General features: G+C 48.1%; 1 protein-coding gene across 1 annotated transcript in view; it reads left to right on the top strand.

The window, feature by feature from the left end:
- The window catches only part of WDR25 (WD repeat domain 25), a 155,209-nt gene extending 134,098 nt beyond the window's left edge, over nucleotides 1–21,111 (top strand). The window contains exons 5-7 of the mRNA XM_038743830.1: nucleotides 8,364–8,534; nucleotides 13,886–14,026; nucleotides 20,150–21,111. Coding sequence (XP_038599758.1) covers nucleotides 8,364–8,534; nucleotides 13,886–14,026; nucleotides 20,150–20,371 — 534 coding nt within the window. The 3' untranslated portion in view covers nucleotides 20,372–21,111. The remainder of the gene's footprint in view (nucleotides 1–8,363; nucleotides 8,535–13,885; nucleotides 14,027–20,149) is intronic.
- Nucleotides 21,112–21,963: the final 852 nt, after the last annotated feature.

Raw genomic sequence — 21,963 nt, 5'->3', positions numbered from 1 at the left:
GGCCTCAGGTAAATTCATTCAATCGTATTTATTGAGCGCTTACTGTGTGCAGAGCACTATAATAAGCGCTTGGGAAGTATAAGTTTGCAACATATAGAGACGGTCCCTACCCAACAACAGGCTCACAGTCTAGAAGGGGGAGACAGACAACAAAACAAAACATGTCGAGAGGTGTCAAGTCATCAGAATAAATAGAAATAAAGCTAGATGCACATCATTAACAAAATAAATAGAACAGTAAATATGTACAAGTAAAATAGAGTAATAAATCTGTACAAACATATATACAGGTGCTGTGGGGAGGGGAAGGAGGTAGGGTGGATTACTCTATTTTACTTGTACATATTTACTATTCTATTTATTTTATTTTGTTAATATGTTTTGTCTTGTTGTCTGTCTCCCCCTTCTAGACTGTGAGCCCGCTGTTGGGTAGGGACCATCTCTATATGTTGCCAACTTGTACTTCCCAAGCGCTTAGTACAGTGCTCTGCACACAGTAAGCGCTCAATAAATGCGATTGAATGAATGAATGAATGATGGGGAGGAGGAGAGGAAAAAGGGGGCTCAGTCTGGGTAAATCACTCTACCTTTCAGGGCCTCAGTTTCTTCATCTATAAAATGGGAAGAATGACCCCTGCCTATTTAGAGTGCAGTGGAATGTCGTGAGGGTGAAATGCAAAATGCCATGGGGAACAAAGAGCACCTTTCCGATCGAAGACAGTGGCAGTATTATCCATGTGCCCAGCTGTGGGTGAAATGACCTGTGTGTGATTGACACTCCAGTTCCACAGTAGTGGCCGCCCATAAAGACCTTCCTTTGTCATTTTTGTTAGGTTTGCTATTTGCAGAGCTGCCCATTCTTTTCAAAAATGCCTCCGGGAATCACGACCTCTCCCAAATGTCTTTACTTGAGGAAAGCTGGCTGTCTCCTAATTGCCACCCGGGAATCCTTCATTATGTCATGCACTCGAGGGTCTGCAGCCTTTTCATGCAGAAGAGCCAAACAAAAGGAAATCTTTGAACAGTTGGTGTGCAAACAGCCCATCATACAAGTTGAACAGAAAAGAGTAGGGGTGGGGTTGGGGGGTGGGGTGGGGAGAAAGGAAGAAAGAAAAGGTTGGGAGATGAGAGAGCAAATTAGAGAGGGAGAAAGAGACAGACATACAAGCAGACACACACTCTGGGAGAGAGAGACACTCTGGGAGATAGACCTAAAGAGACACTCCAGCAGAGAGACTGAGAGAGCTGGGGAGAGAGCAGAAGAGCAAGTGATTGGGCACATGTATTTCCTGGTTAATGCCTGGCATAGTAATTGCTTAACAAATGTCGTTCTAATTATTATTGTCATCATTATTATTATTATTATTCAGTGAAAGCAACAGGCATCAACAACCCATCCAAGGAGTTTGGACAGACATAGTAGGAGGGTGATGGTGTGTAAGCTGAATGGTGCCGTCAGGTGGAGAGAGTTTTTTTTCACGTAGGAGGCATATAAGCATGTTGGAAAACAGAGAGGAAGGATCTGTTGGAGAATGAACATTTGAAAATGGTGTTCAAGGAAGAAATAAGGTGGGGCACAAGTGTTTTTTTAAGGAGTGATGGGATGTGGGTCAGAGGCCCAGACAGAAGGGGTAAATCTCCACAGCTGGTGGGCCATCTCCTCTTGAGAGGTGGCCAGAAAGGATGAGAGAGTGAATTGCCGAGGCGGGGAAAGGGGCAAGAGGAAGTAGGAGGGGGGAGCGGCAGATTGTTGGGAATTCTTGCCTGATGGTTTTTAATTTTGTCAAAGTAGTTGGTCAAGTCTTCAGTGATGGGATGGGAGAGGTGATGCTGGGGGCTTGAAGAGGGAGTTAAAAGTCAGGGGTCATGTGGGTGGTGGGCATAGGAGTCAGTAAGTAACGTTGCTGGGCATAGGAGAGGGCAGAGGTGTAGCCGGTGAGCTGGACAAGGTTGGCCTGGTGTCTGGATTCCCTTCAGCATTACTCTGTAGCATGAATACATGAGCTGAGGAAGCAAATACGGAAGAGGTCCAGGACCACTGATTGGTAATACCCGGTCGACGGAGTCAGTCAGTCAGTAAGTCATCATCATCATCATCAATCGTATTTATTGAGCGCTTACTGTGTGCAGAGCACTGTACTAAGCGCTTGGGAAGTACAAGTTGGCAACATATAGAGACGGTCCCTACCCAACAGCGGGCTCACAGTCTAAAAGGGGGAGACAGAGAACAAAACCAAACATACTAACAAAATAAATAGAATAGATATGTACAAGTAAAATAAATAAATAAATAGAGTAATAAATATGTACAAACATATATACATATATACAGGTGCTGTGGGGAAGGGAAGGAGGTAAGATGGGGGGGGATGGAGAGGGGGACGAAGGGGAGAGGAAGGAAGGGGCTTAGTCTGGGAAGGCCTCCTGGAGGAGGTGAGCGCTCAGTAGGGCCTTGAAGGGAGGAAGAGAGCTAGCTTGGCGGATGGGCAGAGGGAGGGCATTCCAGGCCCGGGGGATGACGTGGGCCGGGAGTCGATGGCGGGACAGGCGAGAACGAGGTACGGTGAGGAGATTAGCGGCAGAGGAGCAGAGGTTGCGGGCTGGGCTGGAGAAGGAGAGAAGGGAGGTGAGGTAGGAGGGGGCGAGGTGATGGAGAGCCTTGAAGCCCAGGGTGAGGAGTTTCTGCCTGATGCGCAGATTGATTGGTAGCCACTGGAGATTTTTGACGAGGGGAGTAACATGCCCAGAGTGTTTCTGGACAAAGACAATCCAGGCAGCAGCATGAAGTATGGATTGAAGTGGGGAGAGAAACGAGGATGGGAGATCAGAGAGAAGGCTGATGCAGTAGTCCAGATGGGATAGGATGAGAACTTGAACGAGCAGGGTAGCGGTTTGGATGGAGAGGAAAGGGTGGATCTTGGCAATGTTGCGGAGCTGAGACCGGCAGGTTTTGGTGACGGCTTGGATGTGAGGGGTGAATGAGAGAGCGGAGTCGAGGATGACACCAAGTTTGCGGGCTTGTGAGACGGGAAGGATGGTAGTGCCGTCAACAGAGATGGGAAAGTCAGGGAGAGGGCAGGGTTTGGGAGGGAAGACAAGGAGTTCAGTCTTGAACATGTTGAGTTTTAGGTGGTGGGCAGACATCCAGATGGAGATGTCCTGAAGGCAGGAGGAGATGCGAGCCTGGAGGGAGGGAGAGAGAGCAGGGGCAGAGATGTAGATCTGGGTGTCATCAGCGTAGAGATGATAGTTGAAGCTGTATTTATTGAGCACTTACTATGTGCAGAGCGCTGTATTAAGCGCTTCGGAGAGCACCATATAACACTAAACGGACACAACCCCACCCACAGTGAGCCAGGGTGGAGTTATTGGTGTGGGTTTGGGCACCAAGAAGGACGGTTGGGTAGAGAGTTCAAAGGGGTAGGATGAGCTGGGGTAATCGGAGAGGGTCATGAGATGCGTGGGCTCTCTGTGGGGAAAGGACAGTTATGTAGAGAAGAAGGGTGGGGTTTTGAGGGAGAGAAAGCAGGTGGTGGTCGGAGAACGAGATTTCAGAGTTGATGAGGTTAGATATTTGTACCAATGATGACAGATGATGAGATCCAGCGTGTGTCCAAGTTGGTGAGCGGGTGAGAGGGAATGGAGAGGAATATCAGCAGAGTTGAAGAGAGAGAGGATGTGGGCAGTTGGGTGGGCAGGAGTGTGATCCACATGGTTCCCGAAGTCCCCAAGGATCAGTGCAGGGACCGGGAAGAGAAGGTGAGAAAGGCATCAAGAAAGATCAAAAAATGGCAGGCGAGGCCTGTGGGATGGTATCTGATGGCGTCTATTAATTGGAGTAGATGGTGACAGAAGATGACACACACTTCAAAGGTAGAGCGAGAGAAAGGTGGAGGGGGTGGGCTGGTGCGACATCGCGGGGCAGGAGGCAAGGAAGTAACCCAACTCCTCTCTCTTTCCCAGAGTGTATGGGGAGTGGGAGAAAGGGCCAGGGAAAGAATGAGATGTTTCAGTGAGGGCGAGGAGGAGCGGTGACAGGGTCGGGAGCAGATCAAGGATGAAGGGGAGATTGCCTGTGATGGAGCGGCAGTCCCACAGGGTACGGTTGGCTGGGGTTGTGGGAGCAATAGAGGATGGAGGGGGGATGTTGAATGGGAGTGAACTGTTGGGTTATGATGCTGGGGAAGGGTGGCATGGGCTGGTGATGGGGAAAAAAGTCTGGCATGGGGTGATTGGGGTGGGGAGTTTCCGGGGGACATGATGAGCAGCATAGCATAGTGGATAGAGCACGGGCCTGAGCGTCAGAAGGTCAAGGATTCTAATTCCAGCTCTGCCACTTGACTGCTGTGTGGCCTTGGGCAAGTCACTCTGCTTCTCTGTGCCTGTTACCTCATCTGAAAATAAGTGGGACAGGGACTGTCTTCAACCCAATTTGCTCTTATCCACCCCAGTGCTTAGTACAGTGCCTGGCACTTAACAAATACCACAGTTATTATTTTAGTTATCTATTACCTTAAGACCCTAGGTTCCAGCTCTTAGTGCAGAGTGGAGGGACCGTGACATCTGTCCACTGGTCCTTTCTGGTGGTTGTGAAGTTTCGCTTCTGGTAGCAGTGACCGGGCAAAGGAGGGTCCCCTGGAATGGCTTCAGCCTGGGCCATGGTGGAAGGAGGACAGGGAGAATAATAATAATAATATTAATAATGGCATTTATTAAGCGCTTACTATGTGCAAGGAAAGGGGCACGAGCTTCAGAGAACTGACCCAAGGTCATGGTCCTGACCCAGCTTGGGTTGGGTTTTCTATACAGAAGCTCATGGCCATTGAAGCAGCATGGCTCAGTGGAAAGAGCCCGGGCTTAGGAGTCAGAGGTCGTGGGTTCAAAATCCGGCTCCGCCACTTGTCAGCTGTGAGACTTTGGGCAGGTCACTTAACTTCTCTGGGCCTCAGTTACCTCACCTGTCAAATGGGGATGAAGACTGTGAGCCCCATTTGGGACAACCTGCTCACCTTGTATCTCCCCAGTGCTTAGAACAGTGCTTCGCACGTAGCAAGCACTTAACAAATACCATCATCATCATCATCATTCCCACCTGATTAGCCAAGCCAGGCCCACTCACCCCCACCCTGCCTGCTCCCTGGGTTCCGAATTTCTGTTTCCTCCGCCTCTGATGCTCAGTCTCATCCGCTCTCCATCGGGACCCTCCAGAAACGTTTGCCATAAGCACCAGAGCATGGCCAGGGCTCTTATTGTCAGGAAGGTTTTTAATAGCCAAATTAAATTAACAAATGGAACGGGTTATGTAATAGCTTGTTGTCAGATGCCTCTGTCAGACGTTTTTATCTCGAGAGAACAAAGCAAATGAACCCTTTGGCCCTCTGCCTGGTTTGGAGTTTATTTGTCTCCCATGGATCTACTGTGAAACGAGGAATTGCTTTTTTTATTCCCATGGATCTTTTGATCCTAATCAGTGGCAGTTTCAGCACCCCGAAGGAGGTCTTGTGTTCGCCTCCCTGGTATCATTGGAGGGTCATAGAAGAATATGACATGAAGGGATTTCCATTTCTGCTCCATCACCCTGTGCTCCACAGAGAGATGGTCACCTCCTTTGCTCTTAAAGATGCCTGCAGTTCCACATCCTTTCATTCAGTTGCCATATTTATTGAGCGCTTACTGCACTGTACTGAGTGCTTGGGAGAAAAAATTATAACAAAAACATATATGTAATATATAATATAGCATCCTTGCCCAGGAACCCACCCCAGCCAGCTCCAGTCAGGAAGGTCTTGTGTTATTATTAGTTTTTGCTATGGTGTCTGTTGAGCACTTGCTATGTGTCAAGCACTGTTCTAAGCACTGGGCTAGATGCGAGGTTATCAGGCTGGACACAGACCCTGTCCAGCATGGGACTCACAGTGTAGGTGGGAAGGAATAGGATTTAATCCCGATTATAATAATAATAATGATAATGGTATTTAAGCACTTTCTACGTGCCAAGCACTGTTCTAAGCACTGGGATGAGGAAACTGAGGTTGCAAGAAGGGAAATGACTTGCCCGTGTTTACAGAGCAGACAAGCGGCAGAGCTGGGATTAGAACCCAGGTCCTCTGACTCGCTGGCCCGTGCTCTTTTCACTGCGCCATGCTTAGTTCTTGCATAATACCACTCCTATCCAGGCCAGGTCTCATCAGAGTCCAGGCTTCACCTGGTGGAATGGGGTTCACAGTGGATTGAGCACAGCCCTGGGAGTCAGAAGGTTATAGATTCTAATCCCGGCTCTGCCACTTGTCTGCTGTGTGACCTTGAGCAAGTCACTTCACTTCTCTGGGCCTCAGTTCCCTCATCTGTAAAATGGGGATTGAAAGTGTGAGCCCCATGGCGGGCAGAGACCGCCTCCAACCCAATTTGCTTGTATCCATTCCATTGCTTAGTACAGTGCCTGACAGATAGCAAGCACTAATCAAATGACACAATTATTATGATTATTATTATCACTAATCCTCCCCTCACAGGCTGGGTTTTTTACCCTTTGAGCCTTCTTTGTCACTGTGCTGGAACCTTCCTACAAATTCATGAAGGTAAGTAACCCCAAACCCTGCCCACACCTAGCTTTAGTAAAGGCTCGTGGGGGAGTGAAGGCAGCGGAGGGGAGGGAGGAGGTTTGTCGGGGAGGAACCGGGGAGCCCCCAGTGAGAAGGTGGGGTTTTCCGAGACCAGGAGTGAAGGGGATGTCTTTAGTGGTAGGCCTCTAGTCAGTCCAGCTGTGTGGTTTCGAGAGGATTGTGGTCTGGCATATGGCCTGTTCAGTCAGGAAACAGCATTCATTCATTTATTCAATCGTATTTATTGAGCACATAATAATAATAATAATAATGGTGGAATTTGTTGAGCGCTATGTGCCAAGCACTGTTGTAAGTGCTGGGGTAAAAATAAGGTAATCAGGTAAGCCACATGGGGGGCTTACAGTCTTAATCTTAATCTTACTGTGTGCGAAGCACCGCACTAAGTGCTTGGGAGAGAAACAGAGAGGTTGAGTGGATTTGTTTTAAGCTTGAGTGAATTTTATAGTCCCGTTCAAGGCCGTCCTGTAGATTGTAAACTCGGTGTGGGTGGGGAACGTGTCTACCAGCTCTGTTTTATTGGACTCTCCCAAGTGCTTAGTACAGTGCTCTGCACACAGTGATTGCTCAGTAAATATCATTGATTGACTGAGGACGTTGTCCCCATGCTTTACTTTTGGAACTGTCCTGGTTCTGTTCTGTAAGGAAGAGAGGCACAGCCAGTAGGCATCCATTACAGTGAAAGCCTTGCTGTCTAGCACAGGTCAGGCAGCACTGTGGAGTGGTCCCATACAGAGGCAGTCTGGCCCGATTGAGTTTGTAGTAATTGTGGTATTTGTTAATTGCTTACTATGTGCCAAGCGCTGGGGGAGATACAAGGTCATCAGGTCCCACATGGGGTTCCAGTCTCAGTAGAAAGGAGACCAGGCATTGAATCCCCATTTTGCAAATGAAGGAACTGAGACAGAAACAGTCAAGTGACTTGCCCATGGTCACACAGCAGATAAGCGGTGGAGTAAGGAGGAGTGTATAATGTTTGGGTTAATAATAATAGTAATAATAATAATTGCAGTATTTGTTAAGCACTTACTGTGTGCCAGGCACTGTACTAAGCATTGTGGTGGATATAGAGGGTGCTTCCCCTCTAATCAGCAAACAGTTTACCTGGAACACTGAAAATCTGGCCAGGGTTCAGTGAAATTTGGCTTCTTGCAGATTGTTTTAGGGCTTCCCGAGGGATTCAATTCAGGCACTCTGAATGACAGTGCAAAGTCCCCCGTTAGACAGCCCTAGCTGGCTCTTAGATTACCGGCACTTCCCTTTCCCTGAATGTGTAGGATAACCAAATATTTTACTAAAAATATTGTCTGTGGTGGTTGATGATCATCTCCACATTCGCTCCCAGGCTTGCCTGGTGGGTATTTGCTTTCCTTCTCAGCCTATAAATTTTGTGTAATTTATGCTCCAAATTACAGAAATGTACGCTTTATTATCAGGGCAGTAGGGAAAAAAGTGTGCTTTCGTACTGCTTTTTGATTTTTAAGTGAAAAATGGTAGACGGTACATTAGTGTTGTTTGTGCAATTTAAAATACACCTGCACCTCCTTTTTAAAGAGCGCCATGCTAGCCCCCTTTAAAATCCCCTAAACACCGGGAATGCAATTGGTGGAATTTCATTTGGACAGGGGTGGTGGCTCCCATCCAGAAGCAGACTCTCTTCAGTGTCAGGAGGCCTGTCCTGTCTAACCAGCCTGCTCGCGTTTAAGGCACTTATTGTTCACACCGAGTCCTCTCGTCTGGTAGGTGGTCAGAGTCTACAAAGCAGCTGCCCAGCAAACCCTGGACATCCTCTTCCTCCGGGATGGGAATGAGTTTCTGAGCAGCACGGACTCGGTGAGCCGGGACTCAGCTGACCGCACCATCATTGCGTGGGATTTCCGCAGCACGGCCAAAATCTCCAATCAGATTTATCACGTAAGATGACCGCTCTTCCATCTCCAGTTGGAATATGTGTTGACTCTTGGATTAGAGGAGGGAGGAAGTTCCAGGCCAGATGCAGGACATGGGCTAGGGGTTGGCAGTGAGATAGGCAAGATGGGTTGGAAGGGGAACAAGGTAGTGGAGTCCTTTAAAGCCAATGCTGAGGAGTTTTTGTTTGCTGTAAAGGTGGATGGGCAACCACTAGATTTTTTTGTGGAGGTGGGTGACAAGTCATGAATGTTTCCGTAGAAAAATGATCCAGGCAGCAAAGCCAAGTATTGACTGGAGTGGGGAGAGACAGGAGGCTGGGAGGTCAGCAAGGATGCTGATGCAGTAATCCAAGTGAGATAGGATGAGTTGATTGCATTAATGTGGTAGCAGTTTGGATGGAGAGGAGAGGGCGGATTTTAGCTATGTTGGGAAGGTGGGATGGGCAGGATTTAGTGACAGATTGAATATGTGGACTGAATGAGAGAGAGGAGTCAAGGATAATGCCAAGGTTCCGGGTTTGTGAGACAGGAATGACAATGGTGCCGTCTACGGTGATGGGAAAGTCAGGGGGAGGACAGGGTTTGGGTGGGAAGATAAGGAGCTCTGTTTTGGACATGTTAAGCTTGAGGTGACGGCAGAACATCCAGGTAGAGATGTCTTGAAGGCAGGAGGAAATGCGAGACTGGAGAGAGGGAGAGAGATCAGGGCTGGAGGTGTAGATTTGGATGTTAGCTGCATAGAGGTGGTAGTGGAAGCCATGGGAGCAAATGAGTTCTCCAAGTGAGTGGGTGACGACAGAAGATTAGACGGGGACCCAGAATTGAACTTTGAGGGTAGAAGGCAGAAGAGGAGCCTGCAAAGGAGACTGAGAACAAACATTGAATGCAGAGGTTGAATGCAGTCCCTGTGGGTTCTAATCCTGGCTCCTCCACTTGTCAGCTGTGTGACCTTGGACAAGCCCCTTAACTTCCCTGCGCCTCAGTTACCTTATCTGGAGAATGGGGATTAAAACTGTGAGCCCTATGTGAGACAGGGACTGTCCCCAACCCAATTATCTTGTATCTATCCCAGCACGTAATAAAGTGCCTGGCAAATAGTAAGTGCTTAACAAATACCACAGTTATTATTATTCTTATTATGTGGTGCTCTAGTCTTAAAAGGTGAGATTGACTCCCTGTTTTACAGATGAGGAAGCTGAGGTTCAGAGAGTTAAGTGACTTACCCAAGGTCACACAGCAGGCAAGTTGCAGAGCTGGAATTGGAATCCAGCTGGAATTGGAATAGGTGCTCTGACCCTGAGGCCCATGCTTTTTCCAGTAGGTCATGCTGCTACTCAGCTGCTTGCTGTGGCCCAAGCACTCTTATAAACACAGGGGGAGATACCAAATAATCAGTTCACACCCAACCCCTGTCACATCTGAGGCTCAGTGTCTAAGAGGGAGAGCAGGAATTTTATCCCCATTTGACAGATGGAGGAAACGGAGGCACAGAGAAGTGACATACCCATGCATGGTCACAAAGCAGGCACTTGGTGGGTCCTGGATTACCCAGTCAATCAACAACACATGGTAAGAACTCAATAAAATACCACTGATCAACCTAGAGAGGACTCAAGGATCATGCCAAAGGTTTGGGCTTGAGAGACAGGGAGGAAGGTGGTACTGGCAGCAATGATGGGAAAGGTAGGAGGAGAGGATTTGATGAGTTCAGTTTTGGACACATTGAGTTTGAGGTGCCGGCAGGATAGCTATAAAGAGATGGGAGATTGAAAAGAGGGAGGGAGCTCGGGATTAGTGAGATAGATTTAGGAGTCAGAGAAGCAGCATGGTCCAGTGGTTAGAGCATGGGCTCTGGAGTCAGAAGAACCTGGGCTCTAACCCTGGCTCTTCCACTTGTCTGCTGTGTAGCCTTGGGAAAGTCACTTCATTTGTCTGTGCCTTAGTTACCTCATTTGTAAAATTGAGACAGAGACCGTTTCCAACCCGATTTGCTTATATCCACCCCAGTGCTTAGTACAGTGCCTGGCACATAGCAGTTAAATGCCACAGTTATTATTATTATCATCATTATAGGCATAGAGGTGGTAGTTCAAGCCATAAAAGGGGATGAGCTTTTTTGCATCGTCTTTATCTTTGGAACTGACCCCTTTAATTGAAATTCACCCCACCCTCAGCCCCCCTCCTCCAAGGCACTTATGTCCATATTCAGAATGTATTTTAATATCTGTCTCCCCATCTAGACTACAAGCTCCTTGTGGGCAGGGAACATTTCTACCAACTCTGTCGTATTGTACTCTCCCAAGTGCTTCTTACAGTGCTTTGCACACAGTAAGTGTTCAGTAAATACCACTGATTGGTTGGACCCAGGATGTCAATCAGTCGAATTTGTTGAGCACTTACACTGTGCAGAACACTGTATGAAGCCCTTGGGAGAGCACAATAGAGTCAGTATGATTGCCACCCTCGACAAACTCACAACTAGGACAGGAGACAGACCCTAAAATAAAGTACAGGTAGAGGGAAGAAACAGAAATTAAAGATACTATGCACATAGGCACTGTGGGGTGAGTATTTTAGGGGGCTGAGGACTCAAAGGGCATAGGTGATGCAGTGTATAGGGTGGGGAGATGAGAGGTTGGTCGGGGAAGGCTTCCTAGAGATGTGATTTTAGTAGGGCTTTGAAGAGAGGGAGAGTGGTGGTCTGTTGGTGGTGAAGAGAAAAGGAATGCCAGGGAGTAGAGAGGATGTGAGCAAGGCACAGAAAGTAGGTTGCCATTACAGGAGCAAAGCTTGAGGGCTGGGCTGCAGCAGGAGAGCAACGAGATGAGGCAAAAGCAGCGCTGTGAGGATGTGACCCTGTGAGGATCACCTCCCCAGCTCCAACTGAGTGGCTACCCTCCCTGCCCCATCCCCGGGGGATCCCCCAGGCCAACTGGGCAGCTCGGGCAGGGGGTCAGTGGGCAGCCCGCTCCTGCTGGGGCTACCAGGCCAGGAGTGAGAGGATCCACTTGGATCAAGCCACGGTCCCTGCCATGGACTAGAAATGTGGTGGCAGTGACGGTGCCATCCTTCTGCTTTTCCTCCCATCAGGGGCAAGAGGTGGACTGGACATTTTGATCACTTTCTGGGGTAGGGACGGCTCACGGTGGCTGGCTGCCTGGCCCAAAAAACTCACTGGGTATCGACATGGAGTTGGTACTTGGGACTGTTACCCCAAATTATGCAATGCCATTCCTGAGTCAGACCCCTGGCCATCCAGCCCAGGGCTTGTTCTCCAGCCGTGACCCCGTCATGCTTGCAGGAACTGAGTGATGGCTTGTAGTAAGGAATAATTTATTTATTTATTTTACTTGTACATATCTATTCTATTTATTTTATTTTGTTAGTATGTTTGGTTTTGTTCTCTGTCTCCCCCTTTTAGACTGTGAGCCCACTGTTGGGTAGGGACTGTCTCTATATGTTGCCAACTTGTACTTCCCAAGTGCTTAGTACAGTGCTCTGCACACAGTAAGTGCTCAATAAATATGATTGATTGATTGATTGATTGAATGTAGAGACAAAAGTTAGGGGAGTTGGATGGGTGCATCCCTAACTTTTTCTCTAGTGTCCCATTAAGAACCACTCACCTGTAATGTATCTAAAGCCTACTTTAAACCTGTGTTGATAATTCCAAGCTAATGGTAACTAATTCCATATGCCGACCACTTGCCCTGTAAAGGCTAGTCCAATCAGTCCATCAATCAGCGGTATTTATTTAGCACTTGTAGGCAGAGCAGTATACTAAGCGCTTAGGCAAGCACAATACAGTGGAGTTGGTAGAAATGATCTCCGCCACAAGGAGCTTAGTTTAACCTGCTCTAAATTGTTATAATTTTTACAACACAAAAAAATCCAGTCAGCCTTTTTTTTAACAAAAAAAATGGAGCTAAACTAAAGCAGGCCATGTGCCTAGGGTTTTTCAGATGGAACCCAAAGAAGAGCCTACCCTGAACCATGATGCTTTCCTGTGCTGGGATCCCAAGGTTTAGAGGTAGGAGCAGCCTGGTAGAAATGCAAAGACCCAGTTAGCTACACGCAGGTGTACTGTCTTAGATCGCCCCCTTTTAAGATGTAAAGAAGAGAAGCAGCATGGGCTAGTGGATAGAGCCCACCTCTGGGAGGCAGAAGGACCTGAGTTCTAATCCCAGTTCTGCCACTTGTCTGTTCTTTGACTTTGGGCAAGTCACTTTGCTTCCCTGTGCCTCAGTTACCTCATCTGTAAAATGGGGGTTAAGACTGTGGACAGGGATGGCATCTGACCTCATTAACTTTATTCCAGTGGTCAGTACAGTGCCCGACATACAGTGTATGTGCCACCCATAGTAACGGCTTAACAAATGCCATAAAAAAGTAAAGTTTGAGAATTTTCCCTCAGATTCCCCCTTTAAGGCACAATGTGTAAGACTTATAACCTCTACTAATGCTCCTTCTTGTTAAAGTGTTAGCTCTTTGTGGGCAGGGACTGCGATACTTATTTGTTTTGTACTTCCCAAGCACTTAGTACAGTGCACTTGCACCAAGTGGGTACTTGATAAACGCAAATACTACTGCTATTACTTGAGCTTAATTGGAAAGTATCTTTAAAGAGTAGATCTTCTGTGGAGAAATGGAAAAGGTTTGGGTTCTTTAGAATAGAAAGACTATTCAGTCCAGAGAGAAGAAAGTTGAGAGGAGACCTGATGACTGCAATACTAATATTAACGATTGTTAAGGACTTATTATACACCAAACACTGTACTAAGTGCTAGGTAGAAACAAGATAAGTCAGATACAGTCCCTGTTCTACATAGGTTTCAGAGTTTAAGGGGGAGGGAGGGCAGGTATTTCATTCCCATTTTACAGATGAGAAAACTGAGGCCCAGAGAAGTTAAGGACTTGCTCAAGGTCAAACAGCAAGCAGGCAGCAGAGCTGGGACTAGAACCCAGTTCCTCTCAACTCCCCATCAGTCCCTCAGTGGTATTTATTGAGGGCTTACTGGGTGCAGAACACGGTACTTAACGCTTAAGACTTAACGCTGTACTCCCAGGCCTGTGTTCTTTCTACTAGGCCACACTGAGGAGTGGAAAGGGAGAAGAGAAGCCTATTTTGGCAGTAGGCCCCCTGGAAAAAGTCACCCCCTGGCCCTTCCCCTACCTGTAGAAATCTAGACCCCCTGCTTGGGCTTTTCTATCCAAGATGTTGCTCATTCAATGGTTTATATTGGTGTATGAAGTTATCACTGGAATAATGAAATGTTCACACATGCCAGAGCTCCTTTAGCATGGCCTGACAAAACAATGTAATTCCCCTTTCTTTTACCCTAAATTATGCTTTAGGAGAGGTTTACCTGCCCGAGTCTCACTCTGCACCCAAAGGAGGCATTCTTTATCGCTCAGACGAACGGGAATTACATGGCACTGTTTTCTACTCAGAGACCGTACCGCATCAACAAAAAGAAACGCTACGAAGGCCACAAGGTATTGTTTTCCTCATGCGCCATCTGGAGAAAAGGTTTCAGATGGATTTCACTTTTGCCCTTCTTTCACTCTCCTCCCCTCCCTCTCATCATTATCATCATCATAATAGTATATTTAAATGCTCACTCTGTGTCAAGCACTGTACTAAGTGCTGGGGTTGATACCAGATAATCAAGTCAGACCCTGTCCCACATGGGGCTCATTCACAATCTAAGCAGGAGAGAGGACAGGTATTGAGCCCCCATTTTACAGATGAGGAAACTGAGGCAAGAGAAGTGAAATGGCTTACTCAGAGTCACACAGCAGACAAGTGGCAGAGCCAGAATTAGAACCCAGGTCCATCTGACTCCTAGGCCTGCTAGGGCACAATGCCTTCTTGCACGCTCAAGTCTCCTCCATACTAGAAAAGCCTGTTTTCAATCCCAGGGCTTCCTCCAGCTATCACCCCATCTCTGTGCTCTCATTCCTTTCCAATCTCTTGATATGGACTGAACACCCAAGCACCTTTCCCCCAACTCTTTTTGACCTGCTTTAATCAGGCATTGAACCCCTTTGTTCTGCTGAACTGCGCTAAAGGTTACCAGTGACCTCCTTCTAGCTAAATAATAATAATAATAATAATAATGTTGGCATCTGTTAAGCGCATACTATGTGCCAAGCACTGTTCAAAGCGCTGGGGTAGATACAAGGTAATCAGGTTGTCCCATGTAGGGCTCACAGTCTTCATCCCCATTTTACAGCTGAGGGAACTGAGGCCCAGAGAAGTTAAGTGACTTGCCCAAGGTCACACAGCTGACAAGTGGCAGAGGTGGGATTTGAACCCCTGACCTCTGACTCCAAAGCCCGTGCTCTTTCTACTGAGCCACGCTGCTTCCCAAAGGGCTGCATCCAAAGGGCTTCACTCTGTCCTAATTCTATAAGGGCTTTGGCCACTTTTGACACTGCAGCTCACTTCCTCCTCTCTGAAACCCTGTCAGTCCTCAGTTTGCAGGCAAGGCCCCGTTGTTAACCTGATTTTCCTCCTACCTCTCTCACTTCTCCTTCTCAGTCTGATTCACTATCTCCTCTTCCTCCTCACAGCCCCTAATTGCAGGCTCTGCTCTGGGTCTCATACTCTTCATGCTGTCCTCATGACTCTGTAAGGGAGCTCATCTACTCACATGGCTTCAGCTACCCCCTCTACTTCTCCAGCCCTGACCTCTTACCACCACTTTCCCCACCTTTGAAGCCTTATTAAATCCTTCCCCAGTTAAGCCCTCATTTCCTCTACTCCCTCTCCCTTCGATTTATACTCCCTTTGGGAACTTATTCTTCACCCACTTCCTTGGGGAGCACTTCCTCCCCCAGAGCTCCAATTACTAGCTCTTTGCAGATAAGCCCTCAAATGTATTTCTCTAGCTGTAACCATTTTCCTTTTCTGCAATTTCACATCACCTTTAGGTCACCTCTATAGGGATATCCTGACAACCCCTCAAGCTCAACATAGCCCAAGCTGATCTTCTCATCTTCCCTCCCCAACAGTCTCCTCCCTTTCACTTTCCCATCACTGTTGACAACGACTTCCCCATCTCACCGAGGCTGCAACCTTGATATTATCCTTTCTCTTCCCCCTAGACTGAAGGCTCACATTTGCCCCAACCCCACAGCACTTATGTACATATCTTTAAATTATATATTATAAATTATTTATTCACCTTAATGTCTATCTCCCCCTTTAGACTGTAAGTTCGGTTTGGGCAGAGAATGTATCTGCTAATTCTGCTGCATTGTCCTCTCCCAAGCTCTTTGTACAGTGCTCTGCACATAATAAGTGCTCAATAGATACAATTGATGGATTACTCTCCCAAGCAGTGCAATGCTCTGCAGATAGCAAGCACTCAGTAAACACGGTTGATGCATTCAAACTCCCATTGTGCTGAGCCAAAAACCTGTCATATCCTGACTTGACTATAGGCTTCATCTTCTCCTCTCGCCAGTCCATATTTCATTCTGCTACCCTGATTATTTTTCTAAAAAACATTGTTCTGTGCACATCTCCCAATTCCTCAAACTCCTCATGGATCATTTCTCTCATCAAGCAGAAACTCCTGACCACCGGGTTTAAGACACCTAGTCAGCTCTCTCCACTCTATTTATTCTCGCTCCTCACACACTTTGATCCTCTCAAGCCAACCTACTCACTGTGCCTCATTCTCATCACTCTGGTCATTGCCTCTAGCTCACATTCTCTCTCCTGCCTGGAACTTCCTTCCCCTTCTTATCGTGCACACCACTACTCTCCCCATCATCAAAACCCTGGTAAGATCTCCTCTTCTCCAGGAGGCGTACCCTGACTACTCTCTCCTCTCCAATCTCCCATCCTTCTGTCTCTCCCCACTTTAATCCATACTTCACGCCGCTGCCTGGATCGTCTTTGTCCAGAAACGCTCTGGGCATGTTACTCCCCTCCTCAAAAATCTCCAGTGGCTACCAATCAACCTATGCATCAGGCAAAAACTCTTCACCCACGGCTTCAAGGCACTCCATCACCTTGCCCTCTCCTACCTCACCTCCCTTCTCTCCTTCTCCAGCCCAGCCCACACCCTCCGCTCCTCTGCCACTAATCTCCTCACCGTGCCTCGTTCTCGTCTGTCCCACCTTCAACCCCCGGCCCACGTCATCCCCCTGGCCTGGAATGCCCTCCCTCCCCAGATCCGCCAAGCTAGCTCTCTTCCTCCCTTCAAGGCCCTACTGAGAGCTCACCTCCTCCAGGAGGCCTTCCCAGACTGAGCCCCCTTCTTCCTCTCCCTCTCCTCCCCCTCCCCATCCCCACCGCCTTACCTCCTTCCCCTCCCCACAGCACCTGTATATATGTATATGTTTGTATGTATTTATTACTCTGTTTTATTTGTACATATTTATTCTATTTATTTTATTTTGTTAATATGCTTTGTCTTGTTGTCTGTCTCCCCCTTCTAGACTGTGAGCCCGCTGTTGGGTAGGGACCGTCTCTATATGTTGCCAACTTGTACTTCCCAAGCGCTTAGTACAGTGCTCTGCACACAGTAAGCGCTCAATAAATAAGAATGAATGAATCTCTCCAGTCTATTTCCTCCCCTTCAGTACTTCAGTACATATCCTTAAACTCTGTTGCTTCTGTTTCCCCCACTAGACTGCAAGCTACTTGAGGGCAGGGATCACGTCTGCTAATTTTATTGGACTCTCCCAAATGCTAGGCACAGTGCTCTTCACAGAGCAAATGCTCAAACACCATTGATGGACCTTAGTAGGCAAAGCCACCATCCTCCCATCCCAGAAGCATCCAACCTTAGTGTCCTCCACAGCTCTTCACTACCTACAAACAGTCTACTGCCAAATCCTGCCAGTTCACTCATTCAATCAGAACAATAATAATTATGGTACTTGTTAATCGCTTACTGTGGGCGAAGCCCTGTTCTAAGCTCTGGGGTAGAAGCAAGGTAATCAGGTTGGACACAGTCCCTGTCCTGCATGGAGCTCACACACTTAATCCCCATTTTACAGATGAGGTAACTGAGGCATAGAGAAGCTAAGAGACTTGCTCAAGGTCACACAGCAGACAAGTGGCAGAGCCAGCATTAGAACCCAAGTCCTTCCGGCTCCCAGGCCTGTGCTCTATCTACGAAGCCATGCTCCTTCTCTATCATATTTATTGAGCACTTATGATCATCATCATCATCATCAATCGTATTTATTGAGCGCTTACTATGTGCAGAGCACTGTACTAAGTGCTTGGGAAGCACAAATTGGCAACATATAGAGACAGTCCCTACCCAACAGTGGGTTCACAGTCTAAAAGGGGGAGAGTGATATGATATGAAAAGCACTGTACTGGGAGAGTACAGTAAGACAATAAAAGGACACACTCCATGCCCACAACAAGCTAACAGTCTAAAGAGGGAGACAGATATTAATATAAACCAATTCTTGCTCCACGACATCCCCTGGATCTGCCCCTATCTCACCCACCACCTATGCTGCACCCACTTTGGTATAGGCTGTGGTTTTTCCATGACTAGACTCCAGCACTGGCCTCCTCACTGGCCTCTTCTCCCTCCAATCTGTGCTCCATGCTGCTACTTGGCTCATGCTCGACTCACTTTTCTTGTCTCCTCAAAACCCTCCACTGGCTCCCCTTGCCTCAAACGAAAACTCCTCTGTAGTGGCTTCAAGGCTCTCCACCATCCGGCTCTCACTTAGCCTATCTGCCCTCTTCTCCAACCCCTCAATCTTGCAACGTGGGCCTGGAACCGAGAGATTCAGCTTTGGCTAAGGTCGGACTGTCGTGGCATTGTCCGGGGGTATATCTGGTAGGACAAAGCCATGAAGATGCAGCCCCTTATTCCTGTCCGCCAACCTGCTGTCTTCACAGCGTGGCTCAGTGGAAAGAGCCCGGGCTTTGGAGTCAGAGATCATGGGTTCAAATCCCAGCTCCGCCAATTGTCAGCTGTGTGACCTTGGACAAGTCACTTAACTTCTCTGGGCCTCAGTTCCCTCATCTGTAAAATGGGGATTAAGACTGTGAGCCCCCCTTGGGACAACCTGATCACCTTGTAACCTCCCCAGTGCTTTGCACATAGTAAGCACTTAATAAATGCCATTATTATTATTATTATTATTCACACCTCCCAAACCAATCTTCTAGCCATACTTCACTCCTGACTCACTCACGTGAGAAGTGTGGCCTAATAGAAAGAATACAGGTCTGGGGGCCAAAGGACCTGGCTTCTAATCCCCGCTCTGTCACTTGCCTGCTGGGTGACCTTAGGCCAGTCACTTACTTTCTCTGCCCCTCAGTTTCCTCATCTGTAAAGTGGAGATAAAATAACTGTTCACACTGTTCTTAGACTGTGAGACCTATACAGGATGGGGACTGGGTCTAACCTGATTATTTTGAATCTACACCAGTGCTTAGTACAGAGCTTGGCACATATTAAATACCATTATTATAATTATTGTTATTACTACCCATTATTATAATTGTTGTTATTACTACTGACCTTGAACTCCTTCACCCTCGGACTCGGAGTCCAAAAGACCACAGCTCTCTCCATCTTCAGAACCATCCATCAAACCTTCCCTGATTAACTCCTAAATCACAGATTATATAAATCCATCAGCCACCTCTCTCATTTACCAACTTAACTACATCTTCCCTCATAACTTAGGTAGTCATTTATTTCTTTTGATTACCCTATCTGTAAGCACCTTACAGTCTATCTTCTCCACTAGACCATAAGCTCCTTGTGCACAGGGAATGTGTCTCAGTCCCAGATTTTTGTTGTACTTTCCCAAGCCCTTAGAAGAGAGGCCAGAGAAGTAGCATGGTCTAGTGGAAAGAGCACAGGCCTGGGAATCAGAGGGTCTGGATTCTAATCCGGCTCCATCACTCGTCTGCTGGCTGACCTTGGGCAAATCACTTAACTTCTCTTGGCCTCATCTGTAAAGTAGGGATTAAGACCGTGAGCCCATGTGGGACATGGACCATGTCCAACCTAACTAGCTTTTATCTACCCCAGCACTTAGAATAGTGCCCGACACACAGTACATGATTAGCAATTAGCACAGTTATTGTTAAATACCATGAAAAAAAAAAACAGTGTATTTCAGCCTGTGAGGACTCCATAAAAATCATTACTACTGCTCGCACTACTACCTACTTGAATAGTGGGGGTGTTTGTGTCCACAGCACCACAGGCTTCGTTACCCCTCCAGACCCTTCCGTTTCATCCCCCAGTTGATAGGAAGCTTCTTGGTTTGAGATTACCCTGGGAAAAGGAGAGAAAACAGTGGATTCCATCTGCTACGTGACCTTGGTCAAGTCACTCCTCTGTGCCTCAATTACCTCATCTGTAAAATGGGGGTTGAGACTGTGAGCCCCCCTTGGGACAGGGACTGTACCCAACCCAATTTGCTTGTATCCACCCCAGTGCTTAGTACAGTGCCTGGCACATGCTAAGTGCTTAGTAAATACCACAATTATTATTATAAAGCTGCTTTTAAGGGTGTTTTGGGAAGCCTCCATTTCATGCACAGTTCTAGTGTGGTAGTTGACCTTCCCTCCCTCCCCTCCACTCTCTCCCCATTTCTTTGCCGATGTTCCAGGTGGATGGCTATGCAGTAGGCTGCGAATGTTCTCCCGATGGCACGTTGCTCGTGACGGGAAGCTCCGACGGCACCGTGTTCGTCTACCACTATCACAGCTCCAAGCTCCTCGGCACGCTGCCCGGCCACCGCCAAGCCTGCGTTGGGGCCACTTTCCACCCGGCTCTCCCCTCGGTCCTTGCCACATGTGCCTGGGATGGAGAGATTCAGCTCTGGCAGTAAGGCTGAAGTGTCACAGGGTTGCCCGGGGCGGGAATCTTCCTAGGACAGAGCCATGAAGATGCAGCGTAACGTGGGGAGGCAGGAGGAGCATGCTGGCGGGAGGAGGGTGGAGTGGCCGCTTTGGGGTGATGTGCAGTGAGAGACAAGAGCCCAGGTGCTCCCTCACCCCCCCAAAAGTCCCCCCAACAAACTGCAATGGTATATGCCACCTTATGTGTTGAAATGCCCTGTCCGTGCAGCAAGGCAGGGAGCATTTTCTGGGCCCTCCCTTGCCAGCTGGTCTGGGCAACACCAGGCATACTGCTGGGCCCTGGGAGGCATGAGGGTGCTGGGTTAGCTCTCTCCTCTCTTCCCTCCCCCCCTGCAGGGAGGGGGCTCCTGATGTTTTGGTCCCAGAACACCCCGCAGGGGACCACCCAACTGGGCCCCCTGACTGCACCTCTGTGCCCACTCACCGAGGGTCCGGGGAGCCTGCGGGCCCTTCTCCAGTCCTCCCTCCTGTCCCACCACACCACGTTCCCCACGCCCCCTCCGTGTCCGGGGCCAGGACTGGGCTCACCAAGGAAAGCCAACAACACACGAAAATATCTGCAGCAGGAAGGGGGTGATCAGGGGAGGGGTTTACACAAACTCCAAAACTCTTTGTTCCCCTCTCGGGCCACGGTACCTCTCCCGCCCCCACAACTCCACCCCACTGCATAGTCCAAACCTGAACTTTGTGGTGCCTAAATAAATTTTTTTTTAAAAGCAAATGCTGTGCCAGTGACATTTTAATTTCAGGGACAGCCAGAGGGAAGGATGACTAAAAAGGGAAACAAATATGGCTGCCACACATGTGCAGTGTTAGAGGACGGGTGAAGATTCTGCACATGTGTGGCAGCCATCTTCGTAAGCCCTCACTTAGGGTGCCCCCAAATAGTGACCCTCCTGTGCGTCGGTAGTCACATACTGCCCCGTTTCATGCCGCCCTGAAGCAATGGCTTACCTGGCTTGCTGTCCAAAGCTGGCCCTGGGTGGGCGATCAGGAAGGAAGTGATCCCAGAGAAGCAGCATTGGTGGATGGAGCACGAGCCTGGGAGCCAGAAGCTCCTGGGTCTAATCTTGACTCTGCCACTTGTCCACTGTGTGACCTTGAGCAAATTACTGCACTTCTCTGAGCCTCAGTTTCCTCTTCTGTAAAATGGGGATTAAGACTGTGAGCCCCATGTGGGACAGGGACTGTCCAACCTGATTACCTTGTATCTACACCAGCGCTTTGAACAGTGCCTGGCACATAGTAAGTACTTAACAAATACCATCATTATTATTAATTTTTTAAGTGGTTACAACACAGGCCTGGGAATCAGAAGGACCTGGGTTCTAATCCCAGCTCCACCACTTACCTGCTATGTGACCTTGAGCAAGTCACTTGACTTTGCTGTACCTGTTACCTCATCTGCAAAATGGCGATGAAGACTGTAAGCCCCACATGGGACATGGACTGTGTCTAAACTGATTAGCTTGTATTTATCCCAGCATTTGGAACAGTGCCTGGCACAGAATAAGCGCTTAACAAATACCATACAAAAATATGGAACTTGGAAAGAGGCTCA

Source organism: Tachyglossus aculeatus, chromosome 1 (genome assembly GCF_015852505.1).
Source record: "Tachyglossus aculeatus isolate mTacAcu1 chromosome 1, mTacAcu1.pri, whole genome shotgun sequence".
In the NCBI taxonomy this organism is placed as follows: Eukaryota; Metazoa; Chordata; class Mammalia; order Monotremata; family Tachyglossidae; genus Tachyglossus; species Tachyglossus aculeatus.
Note: the sequence above shows the minus strand (reverse complement) of the source record. Positions and strands in the feature narration are given on the sequence as shown.